This window comes from Podarcis raffonei, chromosome 11 (assembly GCF_027172205.1).
Source record: "Podarcis raffonei isolate rPodRaf1 chromosome 11, rPodRaf1.pri, whole genome shotgun sequence".
NCBI classification, from domain to species: Eukaryota; Metazoa; Chordata; class Lepidosauria; order Squamata; family Lacertidae; genus Podarcis; species Podarcis raffonei.
The window spans coordinates 65,081,166-65,105,675 of NC_070612.1; the positions used below are offsets into that span (position 1 = coordinate 65,081,166).

Genomic DNA, 24,510 nt, shown 5'->3' on the forward strand with positions numbered 1-24,510 from the left:
TGGGCCTTAGAAAGCACTGCAAATAACAAGGCCAGTGGAAGTGATGGTATTCCAGCTGAACTATTTAAAATTTTAAAAGATGATGCTGTTAAGGTGCTACACTCAATATGCCAGCAAATTTGGAAAACTCAGCAGTGGCCAGAAGATTGGAGAAGATCAGTCTACATCCTAGTCCCAAAGAAGGGCAGTGCCAAATAATGTTCCAACTACCGCACAATTGCACTCATTTCACACGCTAGCAAGGTTATGCTTAAAATTCTACAAGGAAGGCTCAAGCAGTATGTGGATCGAGAACTCCCAGAAGTGCAAGCTGGATTTCGAAGAGGCAGAGGAACCAGAGACCAAATTGCAAACATGCGCTGGATTATGGAGAAAGCTAGAGAGTTCCAGAAAGACATCTACTTCTGCTTCATTGACTATGCAAAAGCCTTTGACTGTGTCGACCACAGCAAACTATGGCAAGTTCTTAAAGAAATGGGAGTGCCTGATCACCTCATCTGTCTCCTGAGAAATCTCTATGTGGGACAAGAAGCTACAGTTAGAACTGGATATGGAACAACTGATTGGTTCAAAATTGGGAAAGGAGTACGACAAGGCTGTATTTTATCTCCCTGCTTATTTAATTTATATGCAGAATACATCATGCGAAAGGCTGGGCTGGATGAATCCCAAGCCGGAATTAAGATTGCCGGAAGAAATATCAACAACCTCAGATATGCAGATGACACAACCTTGATGGCAGAAAGTGAGGAGGAATTAAAGAACCTTTTAATGAGGGTGAAAGAGGAGAGCGCAAAATATGGTCTGAAGCTCAACATCAAAAAAACGAAGATCAAGTCCACTGGTCCCATCACCTCCTGGCAAATAGAAGGGGAAGAAATGGAGGCAGTGAGAGATTTTACTTTCTTGGGCTCCATGATCACTGCAGATGGTGACAGCAGCCACGAAATTAAAAGACGCCTGCTTCTTGGGAGAAGGGCAATGACAGGCCTAGATAGCATCTTGAGAAGTAGAGACGTCACCTTGACAACAAAGGTCCGTATAGTTAAAGCCATGGTTTTCCCAGTAGTGATGTATGGAAGTGAGAGCTGGACCATAGGCTGATCGCCGAAGAATTGATGCTTTTGAATTATGGTGCTGGAGAAGACTCTTGAGAGTCCCATGGACTGCAAGAAGATCAAACGCATCCATTCTTAAGGAAATCAGCCCTGAGTGCTCACTGGAAGGACAGATCATGAAGCTGAGGCTCCAGTACTTTGGCCACCTCATGAGAAGAGAAGACTCCCTGGAGAAGACACTGATGCTGGGAAAGATGGAGGGCACAAGGAGAAGGGGGCGACAGAGGACGAGATGGTTGGATAGTGTTTTCAAGGTTACCAGCATGAGTTTGACCAAACTGCGGGAGGTAGTGGAGGACAGAGGTGCCTGGCGTGCTCTGGTCCATGGGGTCATGAAGAGTCGGACACGACTAAACGACTAAACAACAACAACAACAACAACAAATTTTTATACTGCCTTTTATTGAAAGATCACAGGTGTACAGCATAAAAAACCAAAATACATAACAACAATACAAAATTTAACACACACCCTGGACACATTTTAAAAGCCATAAAAGGATCTTAAACCTACTTCAGATTGTGGTTTATTCTGAAACTGGCTTCCGTACTTTCCTGGAATGGGGAACTATGGTTAATTGGAGGGTTACTGGTTTGATCACTCGTGCTGTGAAGAGAAGAGCAAGGGGCTTCATGGGTGGGATGAGGAGCAGAGCAAAAACATCATTCCTGTCTCAGCTTAAGATTCTCCAAACCAGGGCAACATCTTCTCAGCCTTCTTAATTACCTTCCCAAAAGAAGGTCTATTAGCAACCAGTAAGTAGATTAGTTGGTCCAGGGTGGGTTTTGTAAAGGAGCAGTTGCCAGACCGCTTCTTTCCAAGCACCAGCCACTTTCTCCACTTTCTCCCACATTCATGGCAACTTAGGCCTACCCAGTCTATGTTTCCTGAATGTGAGATCGTCCCTGCCCATGATGAGTATCTGGAACAGTTGTTAAATTGTCTCTTCCACCACCTTCCCACAGCCAGTCTGGACTAATTTCCTTTGCAGGGATGGTTAGACCAGTGTGCAGTGCTCCACTGAATTGCTGCATTCTGGTCGGGATTCGAAGGAAGCCCTCAAGCTGTGTTGTTGAACTTTCACCAGAGGACATTGCAGTGTCAGCTCAAGACTTAGCCCTAAACAGGAGAACCTTCCGCATAGACATCTTGCAATGTGTGAAGCAATCCTAGATGCTTTTTTTTTATTCCAGCCCAGAGGGGTGGATGATGTATCTTAATGGAAGATGTGCATGCCATGAACACTGTTCTGTTCATTGCTGGTCTGGAGCTGCTGTCACAAAAGCTGATGCACAAGTGTCTGTTTCTGGGATGAAATCTGTTGGATGATATCCTGTGTTGTGAGATGGGGAAGCTAAACAAATTCATCTTCCAGACAAATGCAGAAAAAAAAGTATTTTATGTATTCAGTATTTTTTGTAATGTCCAAACCCTTAACATGTGGAATATTCTATGTACCAGAATCATAGAACTGTAGAGTTGAGAGGGACTGCAAGGGACATCTGGTCCACCTCCTGCAATGCAAGAATCTTAGCTAAAGCATTGGTGACAGACGGCCATCCAACTTGAAGCCATGGGTTCAAGTCCCACCCTCCAGAGCAGGAGAAAACAAGCTTGCTCCAATTAATGGAGAAATTGTGGTGGGTCGGGGGATAGTATTAAAAGGTACAGGATATTTAGTAGCTTCTGGATGCTGCTGAGAATGTTGCTTATAACTCAACATTAACGGCAGTGAAAGTTTTCACCCTCATTCTCTCCAAAGAGTAACATCATTCCCTTTTAATACTATTTGTGGATGAAGTATGCTTGGGCCTCTGAGGAATGATGGCAGCTGGAACTGGAAGAAGCTGTTGGGATTAACGCCTGCCTCTTGACAGCATTATTTTCAAACAAATGTCAAATCCTTTAAACCTAGCAACAGGGAGGTGCTGTCTCTTTTGACTGAGGGATAAGGGAGCAAGGGAAAGAGAAGAATGTGCTGATCCCTAATCCATTGCTTTCCACTAAAGCTCTGTTTTCTGGAAAGAGCCAATATCACCTCTCCCCTCAAATAATATATTAGCAACCTAATTCTAAAATTAATAATCAGAACATCAGCATTAATGTTGCTGCCCTTTGGGGCTGTTGTTTTTAATGTAAACATTCACAGCAATGTTAACATTTTAAAGGTATTTTTAATTTTCAAAATGGTCTGCTTATGACCATACAAAAAGTTGTAGCAGCTTTTGTCACCGTGATGCATGATGCATGTTCTTACGCCATTTGCATGCTTGCTTTTATTTTTTTCAACAGATATTAGACTGCTTATGATGATTTAACTCACATTTGAAATATTGTTTGAAATATGAAAGATACAAAATTTGAATGCTAAAATTTATTTCCTTGTTGTCACTGGGTTGCATTCAACAACTTCATAGTCAAAATAAACCCAAACCAATCTATGTAGAGTCCATTGATAATAGTGAGTATTCTGAGTGGGACTTTGCTGGACACATTCCAGTAAATCCTAAGTGATTCCCCCAGGAGTGACGTTATTTTAAACATTCTGAAAAGCAAAGAGGGTGGATTCAGTTCTCCAAATGCAACTTAGAAGCATAGAATCACATGATGTGTAAGATTTTTCTTATTTATTTATTAAATTTGTATACCACCCTCTCTCTACCTGTAGATCTCAGAGTGGTTCACAACCTGCCACCCTTGGACTGCTGCTCTGGATTTCTGATCAGATGCCAAAGTGTGGTTAAGATTTCTGTCCACCATTTGGCAGGAGAGCACAGTGGTCATAAATTACTGTTTGTGAATGTTTATCTACCTTCTAATTATTAACAGCGTCTAAAGTATTCTTACTTCTGATTGAATTGCTGTTATTGAAAGGAGTGTCAAAAAGACATGTTTTCATGAAGGGCCATTTCACATGGTAGTTTTGTTTAGCATGTACGTCCTAAAAACAAGTGAAAGGGACAAATGGATGTTTTGAAAGAAATGTACATATGCTGACATAAATTATGTGTACAGATAGCAAAAAAGCTAGAATTTGTTGTGTATACAACATTCATTTACACTGAATTGCATTTGCCGTTTTACTGCTCTTTCCCAGAGTTTAGAGAGCTCTTTTTACACTACTTCATCCACCTGCCAAGGTGCGCCATTGCTCCCTGAAAGAAATCCCAGGGCTGGGTTGCATCCATCTCTTTTTCATATCTTTGGTTCTCCTGTGGCTTTAGGCCTAGTGGTTGGTGTGTGTTACTAAAACAGGAAATTAACAGTGCACCAGCAAGACCCACTGAAGTCACAACTAACTTGCCCCATGCAGTTTTTCGTTATTAAATTGTATGTTACTTTACAGTTCCTTCAGTATCATAAATGAGCCCTATATATTGAATCCTTGGCAATTAGCAAATGTATAATTCAGTTACTTAAAAGGCAGGCAATATATTGATTAAATTATGTAGTGTGACAGTGCATATATTTTAAAATTGTTCTTTTTAAAGTTTATCCTAGCTTTATGGTAACTGAATTTTGGCCATTGGTCACAGCTGTATCTTAAGCCCACTGCCTCATCCACAGGGAAAGAGCTGAGGCTCAGTGGGACAGCTTGTGATTTTTTTTCAATTCAAAAGTTCAATCTTTGGCGTTTCCAGCTGGAAAGCTGGAAAAGGCTTTTGTCTGACATCATGAAGAGCTTCAGCTTACCTTGGAGGTAAGATGAAATATTCACTAGCAGTGATAAGCTGAAAGATGGGAGCATGGGGGTGGTGGCCAAGGAAGCCCCACAGATTGGTTTCTTAATCTTCAGGGGTTTGGATATGTTTCTTAATGTGCTGAAGGCAGAGAGTTACCACTGCAGATATGAGGCAGCAAAAGGTTGTAGCTGGTCTCTCCTGAATTGTTTTTAACAAGCTTTGCTGCATCTTCTGTACTCAGCAGTTGCCTGGCAGCATTCCTCATGGAGAATGGCCCAGTAGGAATGGCAGTGTTAGGACATAGCATTGTTCCCAGGGGATATCTTTGATAGGGGGCAGGTTTTTTTATTTCTTTATAAAGAATGCCCCTGGAATGGCACTGCAGCATGATGCAGCATTCCCATTGCTCCATGCTCAATGAGGAACACTGCCCTGTAGCAGCTGACACTTTTTGTCATGGTGTCACAGCTTGAAGCAAATCTTTCTTTAAGAAAGACCAGCTGCAGCCCTCTGTCGCTTCAATATCTACAATACTGAGCTCCCATGAAAAACTAAGAAATCCCCCACCCCCTCTGTCCCTTCCCCTCCACTCTTTGGTGGGTAGAGCTGTCCAGCTCTCTATCCTGGTTTTGTTTCAACCATGGCAGCAAATTGTGATTGTTGTTAACCAAGAATGGTCAGCCCTGGTGAATGCTAAACATTAGGTTGTCTGATTTGGATGTGAAAGTTGCATATGATTAGAGCAGGGGTATCCAGCATACTGCCCTCTAGATATTACTGGACTCCCATAAGCTTCAGCTAGCCTGATGGGATGATGGGTGTTGTGGTTCAACATTATCTGGTGGTGCAATGGCTTCCTCTGGGTTAGAGCAAATCTGAAGGAATGCTGGGAATCCATGCAGGAGAAAAGGAGAAGGGGACAGAGTCTGTGGCACATTTTAGTCATGGTTTGAACCCTGGGAAGTGTGACGTCTGAATGGAGACATTCTTCTGCCTGTGCCTCCCTAAGCAGAGGCAAATTGGAAATGGATGGTTCAGTTTGTCTTGTCCAGGGCCTGAGAAAAAATGGAAGCAGGAGGGAAGGAAACAAAGGCTGTGATGAAAAAATGCCCCGAAACTCCAGAAGACGTGAAGCAAATAGCTTTATTTTGTTACTGTCCTGGTTTAAAAGAGGAAAGTTAACAGTCTGCTTTTTGCCCTCAAACTATACTGTCCTATCAAGAAAGGCTGTGGTGACTGTGAGGGCCAATGAATGAATACCGATTTTAATCTCTGGAATACAGATTTTAGCTGAAGGAGTGTTATTTTTAATGTAAATAAGTTTATAGGGAATTTTTAATTACATCCACTTCTTCATGCAGAGGTGGCATATGTTGCTGTTCACTTTGCTGTCTGGTCTTTGACTGCAATATAGATAGATAGATAGATAGATAGATAGATAGATAGATAGATAGATAGGACAGACTCTATCTTGTCCTACCTTTTGAGCCCTATTGTTGGTCTTTGCTGGATGGTAATAGAACATGTGTGGAATGTGGAATGATGTCACAAACTGACAATACCATAGTTTTTTAAAGTTATGTAGAACTCCCACTAGAAGCTTCATAGGAGATTGCTCGGCATATATCATCCTAAAGATTCCACATGGGAAAAAAGAGATGGTAGGCAGAGGCTTATATTCAAATCCTTTTTACATTTGCTAAAATATGCAAACAGATGTCATTATATAGACATCTTGTGGACTTGAAGATGGTACGTTTAAGACTGAATTTATTAGTTTTGTCTGTCATGTTTTTATTTGCTTATAACATTTTGTCTTTAAGTTGGACACTTTGAATGCTGGATTTGGTAGAAATGTGTGAGTACCTTTATTCAATCATATACATGTGAACTACAGAAATTATTTGAAAGCCTTAGCCAAAATAGCCACCTTGGGGCATCTTTGTACAGAGTGACAGGATAGGAATACTTCAGCTAATAACGACTTTTCTTTATGAAGACTTGCTGTATGAAATTCCTTGATAGTTAAAGTCAAAAATAATTCTCTATAACCTGGTTAACATGACTGCTTTTGTAATGAGCTTTATACATGAAGGTCGTTAACTATATGTACTAGAAATAGTATCGTGAATGAAAGGTAGATGGTGAGATTTTGCTCTCCATCAAAAGGACAACAGTAATACATATACAATATTTGAAAGCCTATGTGTTATATCGCCCCCCCCCCCCATGAAGGAAATTGTTTTCATGCAAGAGCAAGAAAAATTGTATCTGGGAGCAATGGAGGAGTGTGGAACACAATTAAAAATTCTACCTTTGAAAATGTGTTTCCCCACATGTTGGATTTTTATTCATTCATCACTCCATGTCTCTGCTGCTCCCATTACAAAAGTAATTGAGGTTGTTCCTTTGCAACAAGCGAGCTACATATCTGTGCTAATTCCTTTTACCAAATAGCATTTGTCACAGACCATCAGAGGAATAAATTGAATTTCAGACAAACCTAGATTCCCTGTGAAATATTTCCATACAGACGCTTTCAAACTACAAAAATATGTACAAGCAAATACAAATAATGTATGTTTGTGAAATTAGGCAGAAAAGCGATCGCTTGTGTCTTGGAGCTCTCTTAGCCATTGGCTGGGCTGCTTTGATTTCACAGCATGCCACATTTGCCAAATCCTTATAATTGCTGAAGGGGAAGGGTCAGTTATTACATTTTCCTGAACACTGACAAGGAAGAGTATTTTCCAAAGACTAGCAATCAGAGTCAATTGGTATAAAGTTCAGTTGGACTAAGCAATAAATAACAATCAATCAATCAATCAGCAAGCAAGCAAGCAAGCAAGCAAACAATAAATGTCATGTATAGACATTGGAGAAATAAAACCTTGAGAGCTTTTGGTGGGGGGGGGTCACAGGGGCAGGGGGAGGTGACTGTAGGATGTTGGTTTGGAAAAAACCCTGTCCGAATTATGAATTGTTTTTGTGCAGTCACTAGAGAAGTTCTGCAAGAAGCCAGGAACACCAGAGGCCAAGCCATCCATCAGGGTCTGAGCTCAGAGCCAGGAGTGCTTAGAAAGCACTTCCTGCTATGTGCCGTGAGCAAATATTGGGAGAGAGCGCTACATTTCCCTGCAATGTTGTATGTCTTTATTTGCAAAGCCATGTGATACCTAATACTTCTCTTGTCGATGGAAAATTATAGGAAGGCATTTGAATATAATTTTATATGTGTTTAGGAGAGAGGAGAGCATCTCATAGAAATACGATGCCTGAATCATAGAATCATAGAATCATAGAGTTGGAAGAGACCACAAGGGCCATCAAGTCCAACCCCCTGCCAAGCAGGAAACACCATCAGAGCACTCCTGACATATGGTTGTCAAGCCTCTGCTTAAAGACCTCCAAAGAAGGAGACTCCACCACACTCCTTGGCAGCAAATTCCACTGTCAAACAGCTCTTACTGTCAGGAAGTTCTTCCTAATGTTTAGGTGGAATCTTCTTTCTTGTAGTTTGGATCCATTGCTCCGTGTCCGCTTCTCTGGAGCAGCAGAAAACAACCTTTCTCCCTCCTCTATGTGACATCCTTTTCTATATTTGAACATGGCTATCATATCACCCCTTAACCTCCTCTTCTCCAGGCTAAACATGCCCAGCTCCCTTAGCCGTTTCCTCATAAGGCATCGTTTCCAGGCCTTTGACCATTTTGGTTGCCCTCCTCTGAACACGTTCCAGTTTGTCAGTGTCCTTCTTGAACTGTAGTGCCCAGAACTGGACACAGTACTCCAGGTGAGGTCTGACCAGAGCAGAATACAGTGGCACTATTACTTCCCTTGATCTAGATGCTATACTCCTATTGATGCAGCCCAGAATTGCATTGGCTTTTTTAGCTGCCGCGTCACACTGTTGGCTCATGTCAAGTTTGTGGTCAACCAAGACTCCTAGATCCTTTTCACATGTAGTGCTCTAAAGCCAGGTGTCACCCATCTTGTATTTGTGCCTCTCATTTTTTTTGCCCAAGTGCAATACTTTACATTTCTCCCTGTTAAAATTCATCTTGTTTGTTTTGGCCCAGTTCTCTAATCTGTCAAGGTCCTTTTGAAGTGTGATCCTGTCCTCTGGGGTGTTAGCCACCCCTCCCAGTTTGGTGTCATATGCAAATTTGATCAGGATGCCCTTGAGTCCATCATCCAAGTCGTTGATAAAGATGTTGAATAAGACCGGGCCCAAGACAGAACCCTGTGGCACCCCACTAGTCACTCTTCTCCAGGATGAAGAGGACCCATTGATGAGCACCCTTTGGGTTCGGTCAGTCAGCCAGTTACAAATCCACTGAGTGGTAGCATAGTCAAGACCGCATTTTACCAGCTTCTTTACAAGAATATCATGGGGCACCTTGTCAAATGCCTTGCTGAAATCAAGGTAGGCTACATCCACTGCGTTCCCTTCATCTACCAGGCTTGTAATTCTGTCAAAAAACGAGATCAGGTTAGTCTGACATGACTTATTTTTCAGAAATCCATGCTGACTATTGGTGATCACAGCATTCCTTTCTAGGTGCTCACAGACTGTTTGCCTGCAGCAAGACTACTTTTTGTGGCCATTTGAATGATTAATCTGTGTCCTTTAATTTAGTCCTCTTGTAAAAATGGGTTTCACTCTTTTACATTTGTTAGGGTAAACCTCTGTATTAAGCAGCCATTGCCAGAAAAGCTTTCTATAAGGTTCCACACCAGGTTCCCCCTAAAATAGTTTAGTGTCAGACCTCGTGATATAAAATATTTTATCAAATTATTGACTTTCTGCTCTTCCCCATTGAAGCCAGAGGCTGGGATTGGCGCATAGAATCATAGAATCATAGAGTTGGAAGAGACCACAAGGGCCATCGAGTCCAACCCCCTGCCAAGCAGGAAACACCATCAGTGTTTCAGAAACACCATCAGCATCTAGTGACAAATGTCTGCTTCTCTCATGGGCTTGTTGCAGGGCCTGGGATTTTTTCCCTTATTGTAAAATGGGAATAAGTATGATGTATCTCACATTATTCTGAATGCAGTAAAGATGCTAAAATGCTCTAGGAACTAAAAACATCATAAAGTTAATAGTAGTTTGGTGAGAAACAGTACTTTGAAAGATGTCTACAATTTAACTTCTTGTCCTAGGGTGGCGTGCAGGCCGTGGCCTAATTGCAAAAGCTCTGCAGAGCTCTCAGTTCAGGCCTCGGGCAGGAGCAGCCTGCTCCTCCCTGGATGGGCTGGGGCGGGGAGAGGAAAAGGGGGGTGGTCCTTCTCTGGCCCCTCTCACTGCTGACATTAGCTCTGCCCACAGCAATGTATTACCTTCAGGGGAATGTGACTCTCAACAGATCTTAGCCAACTTGATCTTAGCCAAAAGGCCGAGAAGCCTTTATAAGATGGAAGCAAAATCCTGTGTTCAGTCCTGGGCACTTCTTACATATGATTATGCATATGACTGCTTGTTGGAGTGCTCTCTCTCTTACTACTTTTTCATTTGTAGCTGCTTCTACTTAATATCTGGTTTTGAGGTGGGAAGCTTTGGTGCCTGCTTATATCCTTCTGCGTAGCTTCTTTACAGAATTTGTATGGAACAAATGGTACTCTTGAGTCACAGAAGCCTTTTGATAGCTGATTAAAATCAAGTTGGACATTATGCATGTGTGTATGTTTTACAATGCATACTCAAGGTGATACTGCTTATTTTCATTTTAATTCAGCATTAAGACAGCTCTGTTGCATATATTAAAGTATGCATTCCTAAGTTTAAAATTTTAATTAGCCATGACTTGAAAATAGTGTTGGTATGTTTGGATGAATTACCGTATTTTTTGCACGATTGGACGCACCGGACCATAGGGCGCACCTAGTTTTTTGGGGGGGAAATAAAGGAAAAAAATTTCCCTTTATTTCCCCCCCAAAAGCAGGTCAGGGAAACCGAACCAGGTCGAGGAACAGCGGGATAGTGGCGCTGCGCCTCCCTGCTGTCCCCCGAGCTTGTGGGGCTGGCTGATGTCTGCCTGGCGCGCGGGGCGCTCTGCTTCAGGGCGCCCCGCCCGCCGGGCGGCAGGCTGCTATCCGCAGCTTGGGGAGTCTTGCGGGGAACTCCTGCAAGGCTCCCCACCCTGCGGATGTCTGCCCGGCGCCAGGGGCGCTCTGATTCAGGGCGCCCCACCCGCCGGGCGGCAGGCTGCTATCCGCAGCTTGGGGAGCCTTGCGGGGAACTCCTGCAGGGCTCCCCACCCTGCGGATGTCTGCCCGGCGCGAGGGGCGCTCTGATTCAGGGTGCCCCATCCGCCGGGCGGCAGGCTGCTATCCGCAGCTTGGGGATCCTTGCGGGGAACTCCTGCAGGGCTCCCCACCCTGCGGATGTCTGCCCGGCGCCAGGGGCGCTCTGATTCAGGGCGCCCCACCCGCCGGGCGGCAGGCTGCTATCCGCAGCTTGGGGAGCCTTGCGGGGAACTCCTGCAGGGCTCCCCACCCTGCGGATGTCTGCCCGGTGCAAGGGGCGCTCTGATTCAGGGCGCCCCACCCGCTGGGCGGCAGGCTGCTATCCGCAGCTTGGGGAGCCTTGCGGGGAACTCCTGCAGGGCTCCCCACCCTGCGGATGTCTGCCCGGCGCGAGGGGCGCTCTGATTCAGGGTGCCCCGCCCGCCGGGCGGCAGGCTGCTATCCGCAGCTTGGGGAGCCTTGCGGGGAACTCCTCCAGGGCTCCGCACCCTGCGGATGTCTGCCCGGCGCGAGGGGCGCTCTGATTCAGGGCGCCCCGCCCGCCGGGCGGCAGGCTGCTATCCGCAGCTTGGGGAGCCTTGCGGGGAACTCCTGCAGGGCTCCCCACCCTGCGGATGTCTGCCCGGCGCGAGGGGCGCTCTGATTCAGGGCGCCCCGCCCGCCGGGCGGCAGGCTGCTATCTGTTACGAAAAAGGAGCAATGCAGAAGTGAGCTCCAGGTGTGTCTAACCTAGTTTCTCTTGCAGGTGTGAGCAAGAAGAAGACCGGGGTCAACAGAGCATTTCAGCGGGTGTATGCTGATGTGATTGGTCCTCTAGAACCATCTAGAGGCAATGCAAGATATTATCTTGTGTGTGTGGATCATTTCTCTAACTTTGTCTGGATTTATGTGTTGAGAAAACCACACGAAGCCTTGGAGAGGTTTCAGGAGTTTTGTGACAAAGTTAAGAATATGCATGATGCTAACATTGATTGTCTATTCACAGATGAGAAGCAGATTTTTCTTTTACAGGATTTCCAGAGTTTCCTGCAGAAGAAAGGGATAAGACACAAAATTGCTGTTTCAGAGGAAGCGTGGAACAGGGGTGTTTGTGTACGGGTGAACAAAGAATTGCAAAAGGGGATGAATGCGCAATTGCTTAGTTCACATCTGCCACATGAGTACTGGGCCGAGTCGCTGATGTCGTATTGTTATACGAAGATGAGAAAGGTTTCGAAAGAGTTAGGAAGTTCTCCTTTTGAGAAACTGTTCCACAGAAAACCTTCTGTTGCCCATTTCAAGGTTTTTGGGTCTCATGTGAGGACAGAAGCTCCAGGTGGAGTAAAGAATGCCAGAGGCATTTTTGTGGGGTATGAAAAGGGTCTCTACAGAGTAATTTTCTCTGAATCTGGTCAGGTGATTCTCACAAAATTTCTAGAGAGTGCTCCTGAACAGGAGAGAGTGATAGTACACACATTTCCCACTGAGGACGATTCAGATGATGATGATTTTACTGATTACAGTGGTACTGAGAGTGATGACACTGATAGCTCGGAGAGCTCAGTTGTCACAGTCATTGAGAGGAAGTCTCACACAATGGATAGGCCTTCACAACTGAAGGATGAACCACTGTTTACCATTGGAACTGGTTCTCCAAAGAGTCCTGAGACTGGACCAGTGAGCAGAGAGGATCAGCACCTCATACGAAGGTCTGAGAGAGTTACAAAGGGTCAACCACCCAAGAGGTACTCAAAAGAGTTTGCTAACTTAAGTCAGAGACAAAGACACAACAAAGAGTTGCTAGCCAAGGTAGTGCAGATGCACTCATTCCTTGGAAACCAGACAACCAGAGAGGTACACTGGGGAAACCAGTGGCGGGGAGTTCCAAGGGTGGAACTGAAACAACAGGGGAGTGTTATGTGTATAACAACTGTTTGTTTTCTTCTCTGGATCACGCTTTGCTTGCCGCAACACGCATTGATTCTTTTGGGGGAGGATGTTACGAAAAAGGAGCAATGCAGAAGCGAGCTCTAGGTGGCTGGAATGGTAAACAGGAAACTGATGTTATTGGAATGTACCGTGGGAACAAGAGACAGTGTACTGAGCACCGGATGTTAGCTCAGAGTGGCACATGACCCTGTACTGGAAGTACATGGGTGGAGTTATTCTCTCTCTGCAGTTGTGATGAGAGAGTACAGACACGTTTTCTCTGTACTGCTGAAAAGACAGGAATAAAAGCATGTAGATATATTTCTGTCTGTCTCTTCCCCCCCCCCCCGGATATGGGAGGGGGAGGAATGGTGTGTTCTTTTCACGTTGAAAAGGATCGCCGAAGAGACCTCGCCTTGATCCTGCTGGAGAATGCAGCCAGGGAGGTCAACAAGGATTCAAGCCGGGCACCTGGAGGGTGGCCAAATTCCTCAGAGCTTCGCTGGCTCTGCTGGCTTGAAATCGACATCTGGTAGCAGAGCCGATGGATTCTGATCTATGAGAATCAGCCTGAGTGGTGAGAGGTTGATGAATCGTTGCCATCCTCTGCACCTAAGGAGATAAAGAAAGCGTCTGCCTGCAGCCAGAAGCTGAACAGAACAGACAGCTGGACACCGAAAGGCAACGGAGCCCCAAAAAAAGGTATGCTGAATTTCGGGCTAAAGAGAGTGAACACAGAAAGGATTATTCTCTGTTCACGAAAGAGCTGCATTTAAGAAAACAGCTCTGAAAGAAGGGTTGCATACCAGGAATTCCTGTGGTGAGATAAGATTCCCGTCCTGAGCAGGTTGCTAGGCAACGACCGCCAGTACTTGGAAAGTTACTGAATGGCTGGGAAAGAGCCTGGGAAGTGGAATTGTTTTGAATTCTGCGCAGCTGTGCAAGGGTTTTGAAAACAGCCCAAAAGTTTGCCTGCCTGTAAAAAGCAGTAAATAGCCCAGAAGATAACTTTTGGATTTTACTGGCTTGAAAGTGAAAGCTGGCCTGAGATTGAGAGCACACACTTGGATTCAGCATGGATGCCAGGAAGGGGGGAGCGTTACCCTATCCACCTCCCCTGAGTGCCGTGGTTCTAGATGAACACAGCCGGCATGCTGCACAGGAAGTAAGGGACAGGGGGAGGGAGGAACGGAGTTCTAATTCCCCCACCGATGAGGCTACTGGAAAGGATGCTGTAGCCTTGAACGTTGTCCAGTGTTACAATTGTGGACAGGCTGGGCATCTTCAGCGGAACTGTAAGAAGCCACGTCAGCCAAAAGGAGCGAAGGGCCGCTCAGCAAAGCCTGAGGCGTCAGGCAAAGGTCATACCAAGCCTATGGTGAAACCTGGAAAGGCTTTGATGGCGAAAGGAACCACGCCAGATGTTGGGAACTCGTTTATAATTGACACTGGATGCACGGTTCATATGTCCCCACACAGAGGACTCTTTTCAACGTTTAAGAAGCAAAGCTTCGCTGTGAAACAGGCCAACGGTCAGGAGCTGGAAGCGACCGGCGTAGGCACTGTCTATCTTAAGAGTCTGAACTTGACTATAAACAATGTTTATTTGGTTCCTGAGCTGAAGTTCAATCTGCTGAGTGTTTCGCAGATTGCAAAGAAAGGACTGAGACTGTCCTATGATGCTGAGAGCTGCAAGATCTACAAAGATGGAGAGTTATTTCTTTCTGCCAGAGAGAAAGATGGATTATATTTGTTGACTTTTGCACAAAGTGATTACATGGAATGTAATTCATCTGTGTCTAACCTAGTTTCTCTTGCAGGTGTGAGCAAGAAGAAGACCGGGGTCAACAGAGCATTTCAGCGGGTGTATGCTGATGTGATTGGTCCTCTAGAACCATCTAGAGGCAATGCAAGATATTATCTTGTGTGTGTGGATCATTTCTCTAACTTTGTCTGGATTTATGTGTTGAGAAAACCACACGAAGCCTTGGAGAGGTTTCAGGAGTTTTGTGACAAAGTTAAGAATATGCATGATGCTAACATTGATTGTCTATTCACAGATGAGAAGCAGATTTTTCTTTTACAGGATTTCCAGAGTTTCCTGCAGAAGAAAGGGATAAGACACAAAATTGCTGTTTCAGAGGAAGCGTGGAACAGGGGTGTTTGTGTACGGGTGAACAAAGAATTGCAAAAGGGGATGAATGCGCAATTGCTTAGTTCACATCTGCCACATGAGTACTGGGCCGAGTCGCTGATGTCGTATTGTTATACGAAGATGAGAAAGGTTTCGAAAGAGTTAGGAAGTTCTCCTTTTGAGAAACTGTTCCACAGAAAACCTTCTGTTGCCCATTTCAAGGTTTTTGGGTCTCATGTGAGGACAGAAGCTCCAGGTGGAGTAAAGAATGCCAGAGGCACTTTTGTGGGGTATGAAAAGGGTCTCTACAGAGTAATTTTCTCTGAATCTGGTCAGGTGATTCTCACAAAATTTCTAGAGAGTGCTCCTGAACAGGAGAGAGTGATAGTACACACATTTCCCACTGAGGACGATTCAGATGATGATGATTTTACTGATTACAGTGGTACTGAGAGTGATGACACTGATAGCTCGGAGAGCTCAGTTGTCACAGTCATTGAGAGGAAGTCTCACACAATGGATAGGCCTTCACAACTGAAGGATGAACCACTGTTTACCATTGGAACTGGTTCTCCAAAGAGTCCTGAGACTGGACCAGTGAGCAGAGAGGATCAGCACCTCATACGAAGGTCTGAGAGAGTTACAAAGGGTCAACCACCCAAGAGGTACTCAAAAGAGTTTGCTAACTTAAGTCAGAGACAAAGACACAACAAAGAGTTGCTAGCCAAGGTAGTGCAGATGCACTCATTCCTTGGAAACCAGACAACCAGAGAGGTACACTGGGGAAACCAGTGGCGGGGAGTTCCAAGGGTGGAACTGAAACAACAGGGGAGTGTTATGTGTATAACAACTGTTTGTTTTCTTCTCTGGATCACGCTTTGCTTGCCGCAACACGCATTGATTCTTTTGGGGGAGGATGTTACGAAAAAGGAGCAATGCAGAAGCGAGCTCTAGGTGGCTGGAATGGTAAACAGGAAACTGATGTTATTGGAATGTACCGTGGGAACAAGAGACAGTGTACTGAGCACCGGATGTTAGCTCAGAGTGGCACATGACCCTGTACTGGAAGTACATGGGTGGAGTTATTCTCTCTCTGCAGTTGTGATGAGAGAGTACAGACACGTTTTCTCTGTACTGCTGAAAAGACAGGAATAAAAGCATGTAGATATATTTCTGTCTGTCTCTTCCCCCCCCCCCCGGATATGGGAGGGGGAGGAATGGTGTGTTCTTTTCACGTTGAAAAGGATCGCCGAAGAGACCTCGCCTTGATCCTGCTGGAGAATGCAGCCAGGGAGGTCAACAAGGATTCAAGCCGGGCACCTGGAGGGTGGCCAAATTCCTCAGAGCTTCGCTGGCTCTGCTGGCTTGAAATAAGACACTATCCACAACTTGGGGAGCCTTGCGGGGAACTCCTGCAGGGCTCCCCACGCTGCGGATGTCTGCCCGGCGCGAGGGGCGCTCTGATTCAGGGCGCCCCACCCGCCGGGCGGCAGGCTGCTATCCGCAGCTTGGGGAGCCTTGCGGGGAACTCCTGCAGGGCTCCCCACCCTGCGAATGTGTTCCCGAAGCGCCGGGCGCTCTGCTTTCAGGGCGCCCGACGCTCCGGGAAGCAGGCTGCTATCCGCAGCCTAGACATCCCTGCGGGATCTCCCGCAGGGTTTGCCTAGGCTGCGGATGTGTTCCCGAAGCGCCGGGCGCTCTGCTTTCAGGGCGCCCGACGCTCCGGGAAGCAGGCCGCTATCCGCAGCCTAGACACGGCTAGCGGAGCGCTAATCCCGAAGCTTGGGGCTGCGGAGCTCAGCGCGCCCCAAGCTTCTGGGTGCCGGCAAGGTCTAGACGGCTAGCGGAGACCTTGCCGGCACCCAGAAGCTTGGGACGCGCTGAGCTCCGCACGCCCCAAGCTTCGGGATTAATGCAGCGCTCCGCTAGCCGTGGGAGAGCTGGGTCTCCCACGGCTAGCGGATAGCTTCCTGAAGCCTGGAGAGCGAGAGGGGTCGGTGCGCACCGACCCCTCTCACTTTCCAGGCTTCAGCGAAAGCCTGCATTCGCTCCATAGGACGCACACACATTTTCCCTTGCTTTTTAGGAGGGAAAAAGAGCTTCCTATGGTGCGAAAAATACGGTAGGTTGTTTTCAGGTGTGTAACCAAGGACTCTTCACACAACCTGGCTCATTGGATGGTATTCTTCTAATGAGTTTCATCAGTGCAAGGATTTCCAGTTGTGCAACAAGGCCTCTCTTTGTGTGGGCCCTCTGCCACCCCCAAATCAGCTCTAGAAGGTGGGGGAAACTCCTAGAACTGATTTAGGGGGTGCACAGAGGGAGGGGGGAAACATCTTCTTGCACTAGGAGAAATCCTTGCACTGAAAGAATGTTCACCTTAGGACAGTGTTGGATTTTACCCATTATTTCTTCTAGGCTACAAATGACTGGCGTTGATTCCTTCATATGTGTCAAATACACTGTTTAAAAGATTTATATCCTGCCTCTCCGCTATTACTGTACATTACTCATTTGAGACCACAAAGCATACATACATCAAGTGATGCTATAAATCCCAGCTGCTCTTCGATGTCAATTTCAATTAAATTTAGAGGATGTGAAAGTGCTATGTAAAAAGTCCCTTGAAGTCTACTCAGGTGCCAGTACCATGAGACATTTATGAAAATTACAGACCTTTCCCTGGATCCAAGTTGACCAATTTGTTACTGAAGGTGTTTGTATGTGGAGACATCATAATAAATACCACAGCTGCCTTAAAGTGAAGAGACATAAGTGAATGTGAACATTCAGTGCAAATACAGAAACTTTGAGTGTGCATATTTTTAATTTGTGAATTTTGTAAAATTATTTTGATGGCAGCTATTTCCTAAAGTTGATTTTAGCTGAAGTGTGCTTATTCTTCTTTTTTTTTTAAATGTGATTGCCTTTGCCCACACAATTGCTAAAGTTAGTTTGCAGTTATTCTTGGTCTGTGGCATGAATTTATGGGGTATACACGACCACATTTTCACTCAGTGTTCCCTGAGATGTGATTATGATGAAAGAGGAAATAAAAACCATCTTTCAACTTCCTTCAGTGAGACCAAAAGTGCCTTGCCCCTCTGCTTATGCTCTCGTATCCTCCTTCTCTCTCTATTGAAAGGCTGGTAGCTAATATATAGATTGGAGGGAGGGAGGGAGGGAGGGAGAGAGAGAGAGAGAGAGAGAGAGAGAGAGCGCACTCTTATTGACTTCTGCCCATGCCCAGGGAACCCTCAGGGCCTGGCAGTGGTGACCTGTCTAAGATGCACACCTTGGCTGGGAAGGTCTCTCCCATCCCAGCCTTGGAATTTGGTCCCACCATTTAAAAATTGTTTTTCTTATCTCTGTAATGAATTATCCTGGCAGCTGCTTAGAGATGGTTGTTGCCGCTTCTTCGTACAGTAACCGAGGGATCAAATATAGTGTGTGCTTCCAGACTATCCAGTGCTAACAAAATTCTCGCCCCATGACATAGCAGGAGCATTTAAGTGTTAGATTCACAGATTTCTGGCTCTACATCAGTGCTATCGGTGTGCTAAATATTTATTGGCATAGCACATCCATTTATAGTCATTTCAAGTTATAAATGTTCCTGTTTGACAAACACCTTCCCCCCTTTCTCTAAATGGCCATAAACCAAAAGCTGTAATTTTTACTTCCCCTTGAGTGTATGGCATGATGACTCTTCATGTTCCAGAACCGGCCTTATTTATAATGCTGCATATCAGAGCCTTCAGCTTTGCTCAGAAAAGTAAAATGGCTTCCAGCAGCTTGCCGGGGGGGGGGGGGAGAGAAGAGCCCATTTATTTTCTTATACCTCTTTGTGGGGCTCTCTTAACAGGTCGGAGGTGAAGGTCTTTACTTCAATGTGGAGAAAAGAAAAGGCTCAGGGCAGGCAATTAAGTTTTTAGAGACAAGAACTGTTCATTGCATGTACTTCTCTGGCGTTTTCTTCCCCTTGGATTTATTCAGTGGGTCAGAGTGGGACCATTGAAATGGCTTGTCAGTGGTTTCAGTGGGCCTCCTCAAAATAATGGCTTCGTTGGCTATCACCTAGTGAGTTCAGTTTTCACTTCCCTGTTTTTATTTTTTTCTGTCAGATCACTTTTGTATAATCTTTTGTTCTGTTATTCTCCACAGTCTGCCCACTTAGAGCATTTCCCAGTTGTTCTATTAACCATATTACCCCAGGCGGCATCTGTCCTCAGTGTGTTCTTCTCTGTCCCTTGCCTTTTGCCCTCCTCCTTCGGTCTCTTATTCTGAGCACGTCTCCTTTGCAGAATATGCCTCACGCTGTCCATCTTGTCTGCTTGTCTGTTAAATTCTGGCTAGTCAGCTAGTATCCAATACATTCTCTCCATTCTTGCTAGGGTTTTCTGCTAATATCTTAAATTAATTTTTGGTAACACTTTACTTAAATTTTCAGCTTATCAGAACTCACATGTCTGATTCTTTACAGCATATAAGGCAACAGTTTATCTGAACCGCCCTGAGACCTTTGGGTATAGGGCTGTATAGAAATCAATCAAGCAAGCAAATAAATAACAGTTGATTTTATGTAAAATCAAAAAAAGCCAACTGATACTGTATTGTTATATTAATTCTACAGGGCTTTAAGAAACTCCTTCCTTGTTCTTGTGTAATAAGAGGTGTTCATTTTTTGTCCTTCTTTACAGCCTCAACACACAAAATGTCAATAGAATAAGTGAGGCTCCCTCGAGAACCTGCCATGAACCATTTTGAGGGACCAGCTGAAGGAGAGGTGAATGATGAACTAAGGAGCAGAGTGGTGAATGAATCTGTGGAGGCTGACCTGGAACATTCTGAGGTAGAGGATGAACAGCCCCAGTATGCCAGTCATTACCCGAGATGTGCCAACAGCAGCCTTGAAGGACGTTCTCGACAGGAAGAGGAGGAGGGCACGTTGGCACGGTCAGCTAGCACGGAGAGCGGCTTCCACAACCACACGGATACTGCTGAGGGAGATGTCATAGCCCCAGTGGAGGATGCCTATGAAGGAGACCGAGTGCTGGACAATGAGGATGAGAGTGCCTATGCAGTGCAGTACAGGCCCGAGGCAGAGGAGTACACAGAAAATGCTGAGGCAGAACATGCGGAGACGATTCGTAACCGAACTCTCCCCAACCACTTGCACTTCCACTCCATTGAGCACGAGGAAGCCATGAATGCTGCTTATTCAGGCTATGTGTACACCCACCGGCTCTTCCACCGGGGGGAAGATGAGCAGTATGCTGAGCCCTATGCCGACTATGGGCTGCAGGAACATGTCTATGAGGAGATAGGTGACACGCCTGACCTGGATGTTCGCGAAGGCCTTAGACTCTACGAGCAAGAGAGGGAGGAAGCTGACAACTATCGAAAGGAAGCTCTCGGTGCCCGACTCCACCACTATGATGAGCGCTCTGATGGCGAGTCTGACAGCCCTGAGAAAGAGGCAGAGTTTGCTCCCTATCCAAGGATGGACAGTTATGAACAAGAGGAAGACATTGACCAAATTGTGGCTGAAGTCAAGCAGAGCATGAGTTCTCAGAGCCTGGACAAAGCTGCTGAAGACATGCCAGAAGCAGAGCAGAATGTGGACCCTGGTGATGCTCCTGCTCATGTTCACCATGAAAGCAACCGTCCGCTGTCTGTTGGCGCTAGACCTACAGTTAATGTGGGAGATCCAGTGCAGAGATACAGCAAGGAGAAAAGGGATGCAATATCCCTGGCTATCAAAGACATTAAGGAAGCTATTGAGGAAGTGAAGACTAGGACCATCCGTTCTCCTTATACCCCCGATGAACCCAAAGAGCCCATTTGGGTGATGAGACAGGACATCAGCCCAACCAGGGATAGGGAGGATCAGGGTCCACTAGAGGGAGATGTGAGTATACCAAACGGCTCACATAATAAGAAAACCGAATGTTAAGGCTATGCAGTCAAAATCGCACAAAACTGCATAGCCTTAACATTCGGTTTTCTTATTGTGTTTTTAACTACTTGCGGGGGATGACGACACATAGTTAAATGTTATTTTGCCTTATTAATTGTGTTTGGAAATCAGAATTATTACACTACAAATTCTCCTTTGGCCTTAATAACCTTCATTATTAAGCATTGGCAAAAAAGGAAAAGAAATATAAAAATAATATTTAGATGTGGCTTTGGTAAGATATGTCCTCTCACAGGTTAATTTCTAAATATTTGCGTTGATGCATTTGCTTCTAATAGAAGCTGTGTGTTGCTGAGCACTAGCATAGTGTCATGTGGAACTGCAATGGTGTCATGGTCAATATTCTTTTGAATTCTTGTTAGTTTTTCAGTCATCCAGGCAGCAGACTTGTTTTCTTTCTTTCTTTTTTAAATGATATTTATTAAGATTTTTCCATTATAATACATCAAAAAATCAAAACAAAAACGAAACAAAAAAATTTAAAAACACATAGAATTCAACGTCCTTATTTTCAATGACATATTTCCCTGACTTCCCCACACCTCCCCCTCTTGTATTCCAATTCAGATTGTTGGTTCAACAAGTTCTTGTCCCCAATTTTTAACCTTTTTATATTTAATTCATTTTAGAAAAACCAATTTTAACTTATAAACATCAATATTTAAACAACAGTTCAACAAGTTCTTGTCCCTAATTTTTAACCTTTTTATGTTTTATATTTTATATTTAGTTCATTTTGAAAAACCAATTTTGCCTTATAAACATCAATAATTATACATCCGTGCTTATTCTTAAAGCCTTTTCCTAAAGTCGACCTAAATTCCCTTCCACGATTTCCTCAATTCTCATACAAATAACAAAACAAAATAAAAGCAAAACAAATTATAATTATACACCCTTTGGATTCCCAAACTCCACCCCCCCTTTTCCCGGTTCCAATCCCCAATAATCGTCCATCAATCAATCTACTCTCAGCCTGGAGACCTCACGTCCGAGGCTCTTAATTCTCTCTCAATTCCTCTCTGCCGGCTTTTTTGATAGTCCTTGGTATTAAACACCAAATCTCGGAGAAGCTCTAGTCCAATAAAGTCCATGTTTCTTCCAACCAGACCTCCATACTTAAAAGTGGAGCCTAAATCTTGTTTCTTACTCCTTTCAAATCCAAATGTCTCCAAAACTCCAACTTCCACCTTAATCAGATTTGTAATCCTTGGGTCTTCAGATCTCCACACAAGGAGATCTCTCCAGTCTTCAGTCTCCAATTCAAACCAAATTTTCACCATCAAGTTCTTATTTTCCTTTGCAGCCATCATGTCAGGCCTCTGGCTCTCCTTTATCATCTGTAAAATTACAGCTCCTCCTTCCTTTTTCTCAGGAACAACATAAATCTCTTTCTTCACACTCTCAAAGCTCTCAAGTTTCTCTTCTTGTTCAGCTGCATGGGCTTCCTGAGACAATTCCTTATCAGATTCAATGAGTTTGTTTACTGTTAAGTCCAGAGTTGTAACATTTGTAGCCAAAACATCAATTTGGCCTTGTAACTTTCCCAAGAGAACAAAGACTCTGTCCAGTTCAGCTTGAATTTCCCCTCCTTCAGCCATTCTTGTAATGTCCCAAAACCCCCTCCAGAGGGATTTTGGTTACTTAGTGTTCTTTCCAGTTCAAATCCAAAAATCAAATTAGTTTGTATCAGTTCTTCCTTGTTTCCAACAAAATATAGTCAAATTGTAGCCAATATATCCAGCAGAAGCAACAGAAACAAAGTTCTCTTTTTCCGTCTGACAGCTAATTTGACAGCTGTCAAACTCTTCAATACCTTCAACAGGCTCTCTCGCGGATCACTCCCGGGTTGGGGGGGTGGCACTTCAGCTCCCAAAATTAGCTCTTATCCTCCAGTAAGGTTTCTTCTAGTGCCAAATCGTGAAATTAATGTCTTTTGCCCAATAATAAGAGAAAAAATTCTCTCGACCTTAGTTAACAGGTCCTTGCTTTAGATTGTTTACAGGAGGAGGAGGCTGACTTCCTGTTTACACCTCCCCCGATCGTACCTAATTCACCGAAAAATTTTCTTTAAAAATCCAATTTCCGTACTACTCACGGGTTGTTATTTTGAAGTCCAAATCACAAGAAGTCAGCGCTCTCTGACCATGGCATGCGGCTTCACTCCACAGGAGAAGCAGTCGACTCTCAGCACCGCGCCGCTCACCCCGTCCCCCATTCCGAAGCCTTTAAAAAGGCTCCTTCGCAGGTCGGGGGGGCGCAAATGGTGCCCGCCGAGTCACCAGGTTCACAGGCTTCACCGCCTGTGATTTTTAAGGGTCGCCGTGTCGCCGCAGCGGTACGACCCTAATCCTGTGGAGCCGATTCCCTCCGGAGCTCGGAGGGAATCCGCCATTAGCCATTGGCGCTAACCCGGAAGTCTCAGACTTGTTTTCTTCCACTGCTCATGATCAGCCTGTGTTGATTAGTAGATTCAGAAACCGGGTTCTTGTTTTCAGTTGCCATGCAAAGGAAGTGTTCCTCCTTCTCCCATTAATGTTTTTGTGTTTGGTGTTTCCTAAAGCACCACTGGATGCCTCAGAATATTTGCTGTGGGAATTCAATCCAGTGAATGGCAAGGCTTTAATGAATGTTTTAGGTTGTTGATTGCCAACTACTTAGCGATTTTCTGTTGAGTAAGTGCTGTATACATTTTGTTAAATAAAATAATAATAAACAAATCAGGCTAAAATCCTGTGCAGTTGACTTCAGTGGAATTATAGCAACCTAAATGTGCTGCTGCCCCAGCACTTTATCAGATTTGAATTTATTACTTTGTCATCTATTGTTTTTTTTTTGGAGCCTCAAAGTATACTAAACTTTTGATGAAGCCAGAAGCCAGCTATTCTTTGTGCTTCAGCCTGTACTAGGGTTACTATCTCTAGGGAGTTCTTATTTTGCAGAGTCATTTGCCTGGTTGCACGCCTGCTTCGTAGATATAAGCTCGCAGGCTGCATCCCCATCATTTTCTATTAGGGTATTTGATAGGAGGGATGGGTTGAGTAAGATAAAGCCCAGGTGCCTTGCTCTTCCTGTCCCCCCCCCCATCTCCCTGCTATCCAGAAATGAGGCCTAAACTCCCAATGCAAGGACAGGACACAACATTTTCCACAGGGAGAGATGGAAGAATTGCCTTTCAAATGAGATAGAAATATGGTGTGACAGGTAGTGCAAGACCTCTGCAGGTCTTGTTTTCCGCACAGCCACATCCCATGTGAAGCTTGTTTTGATTTCCAGCTGTAGTGGACAGTAAGATTTAAGTTTTGTTTACTTGCAGCATAATTTCTGAGATACTTGTATAGATTCAGTTGCTCCCAAACGGTGGGGGTTTTGAGTATTGAGTATATTTGCAAATATATTCAGGCTTTTGTTAGAATTCTGAGAACCCCAACTTTCTT

The 24,510-nt window shown here is 44.8% G+C and overlaps 1 protein-coding gene across 7 annotated transcripts in view; it reads left to right on the plus strand.

The window, feature by feature from the left end:
• Positions 1–24,510, plus strand: part of APBA1 (amyloid beta precursor protein binding family A member 1) — a 97,118-nt gene that overhangs the window by 41,301 nt on the left and 31,307 nt on the right. For all 7 annotated transcript variants that reach the window (XM_053408824.1, XM_053408825.1, XM_053408828.1 and 4 more), the window contains one exon: positions 19,794–21,004. In XM_053408824.1, coding sequence (XP_053264799.1) covers positions 19,847–21,004 — 1,158 coding nt within the window. In that variant the 5' untranslated portion in view covers positions 19,794–19,846. The remainder of the gene's footprint in view (positions 1–19,793; positions 21,005–24,510) is intronic.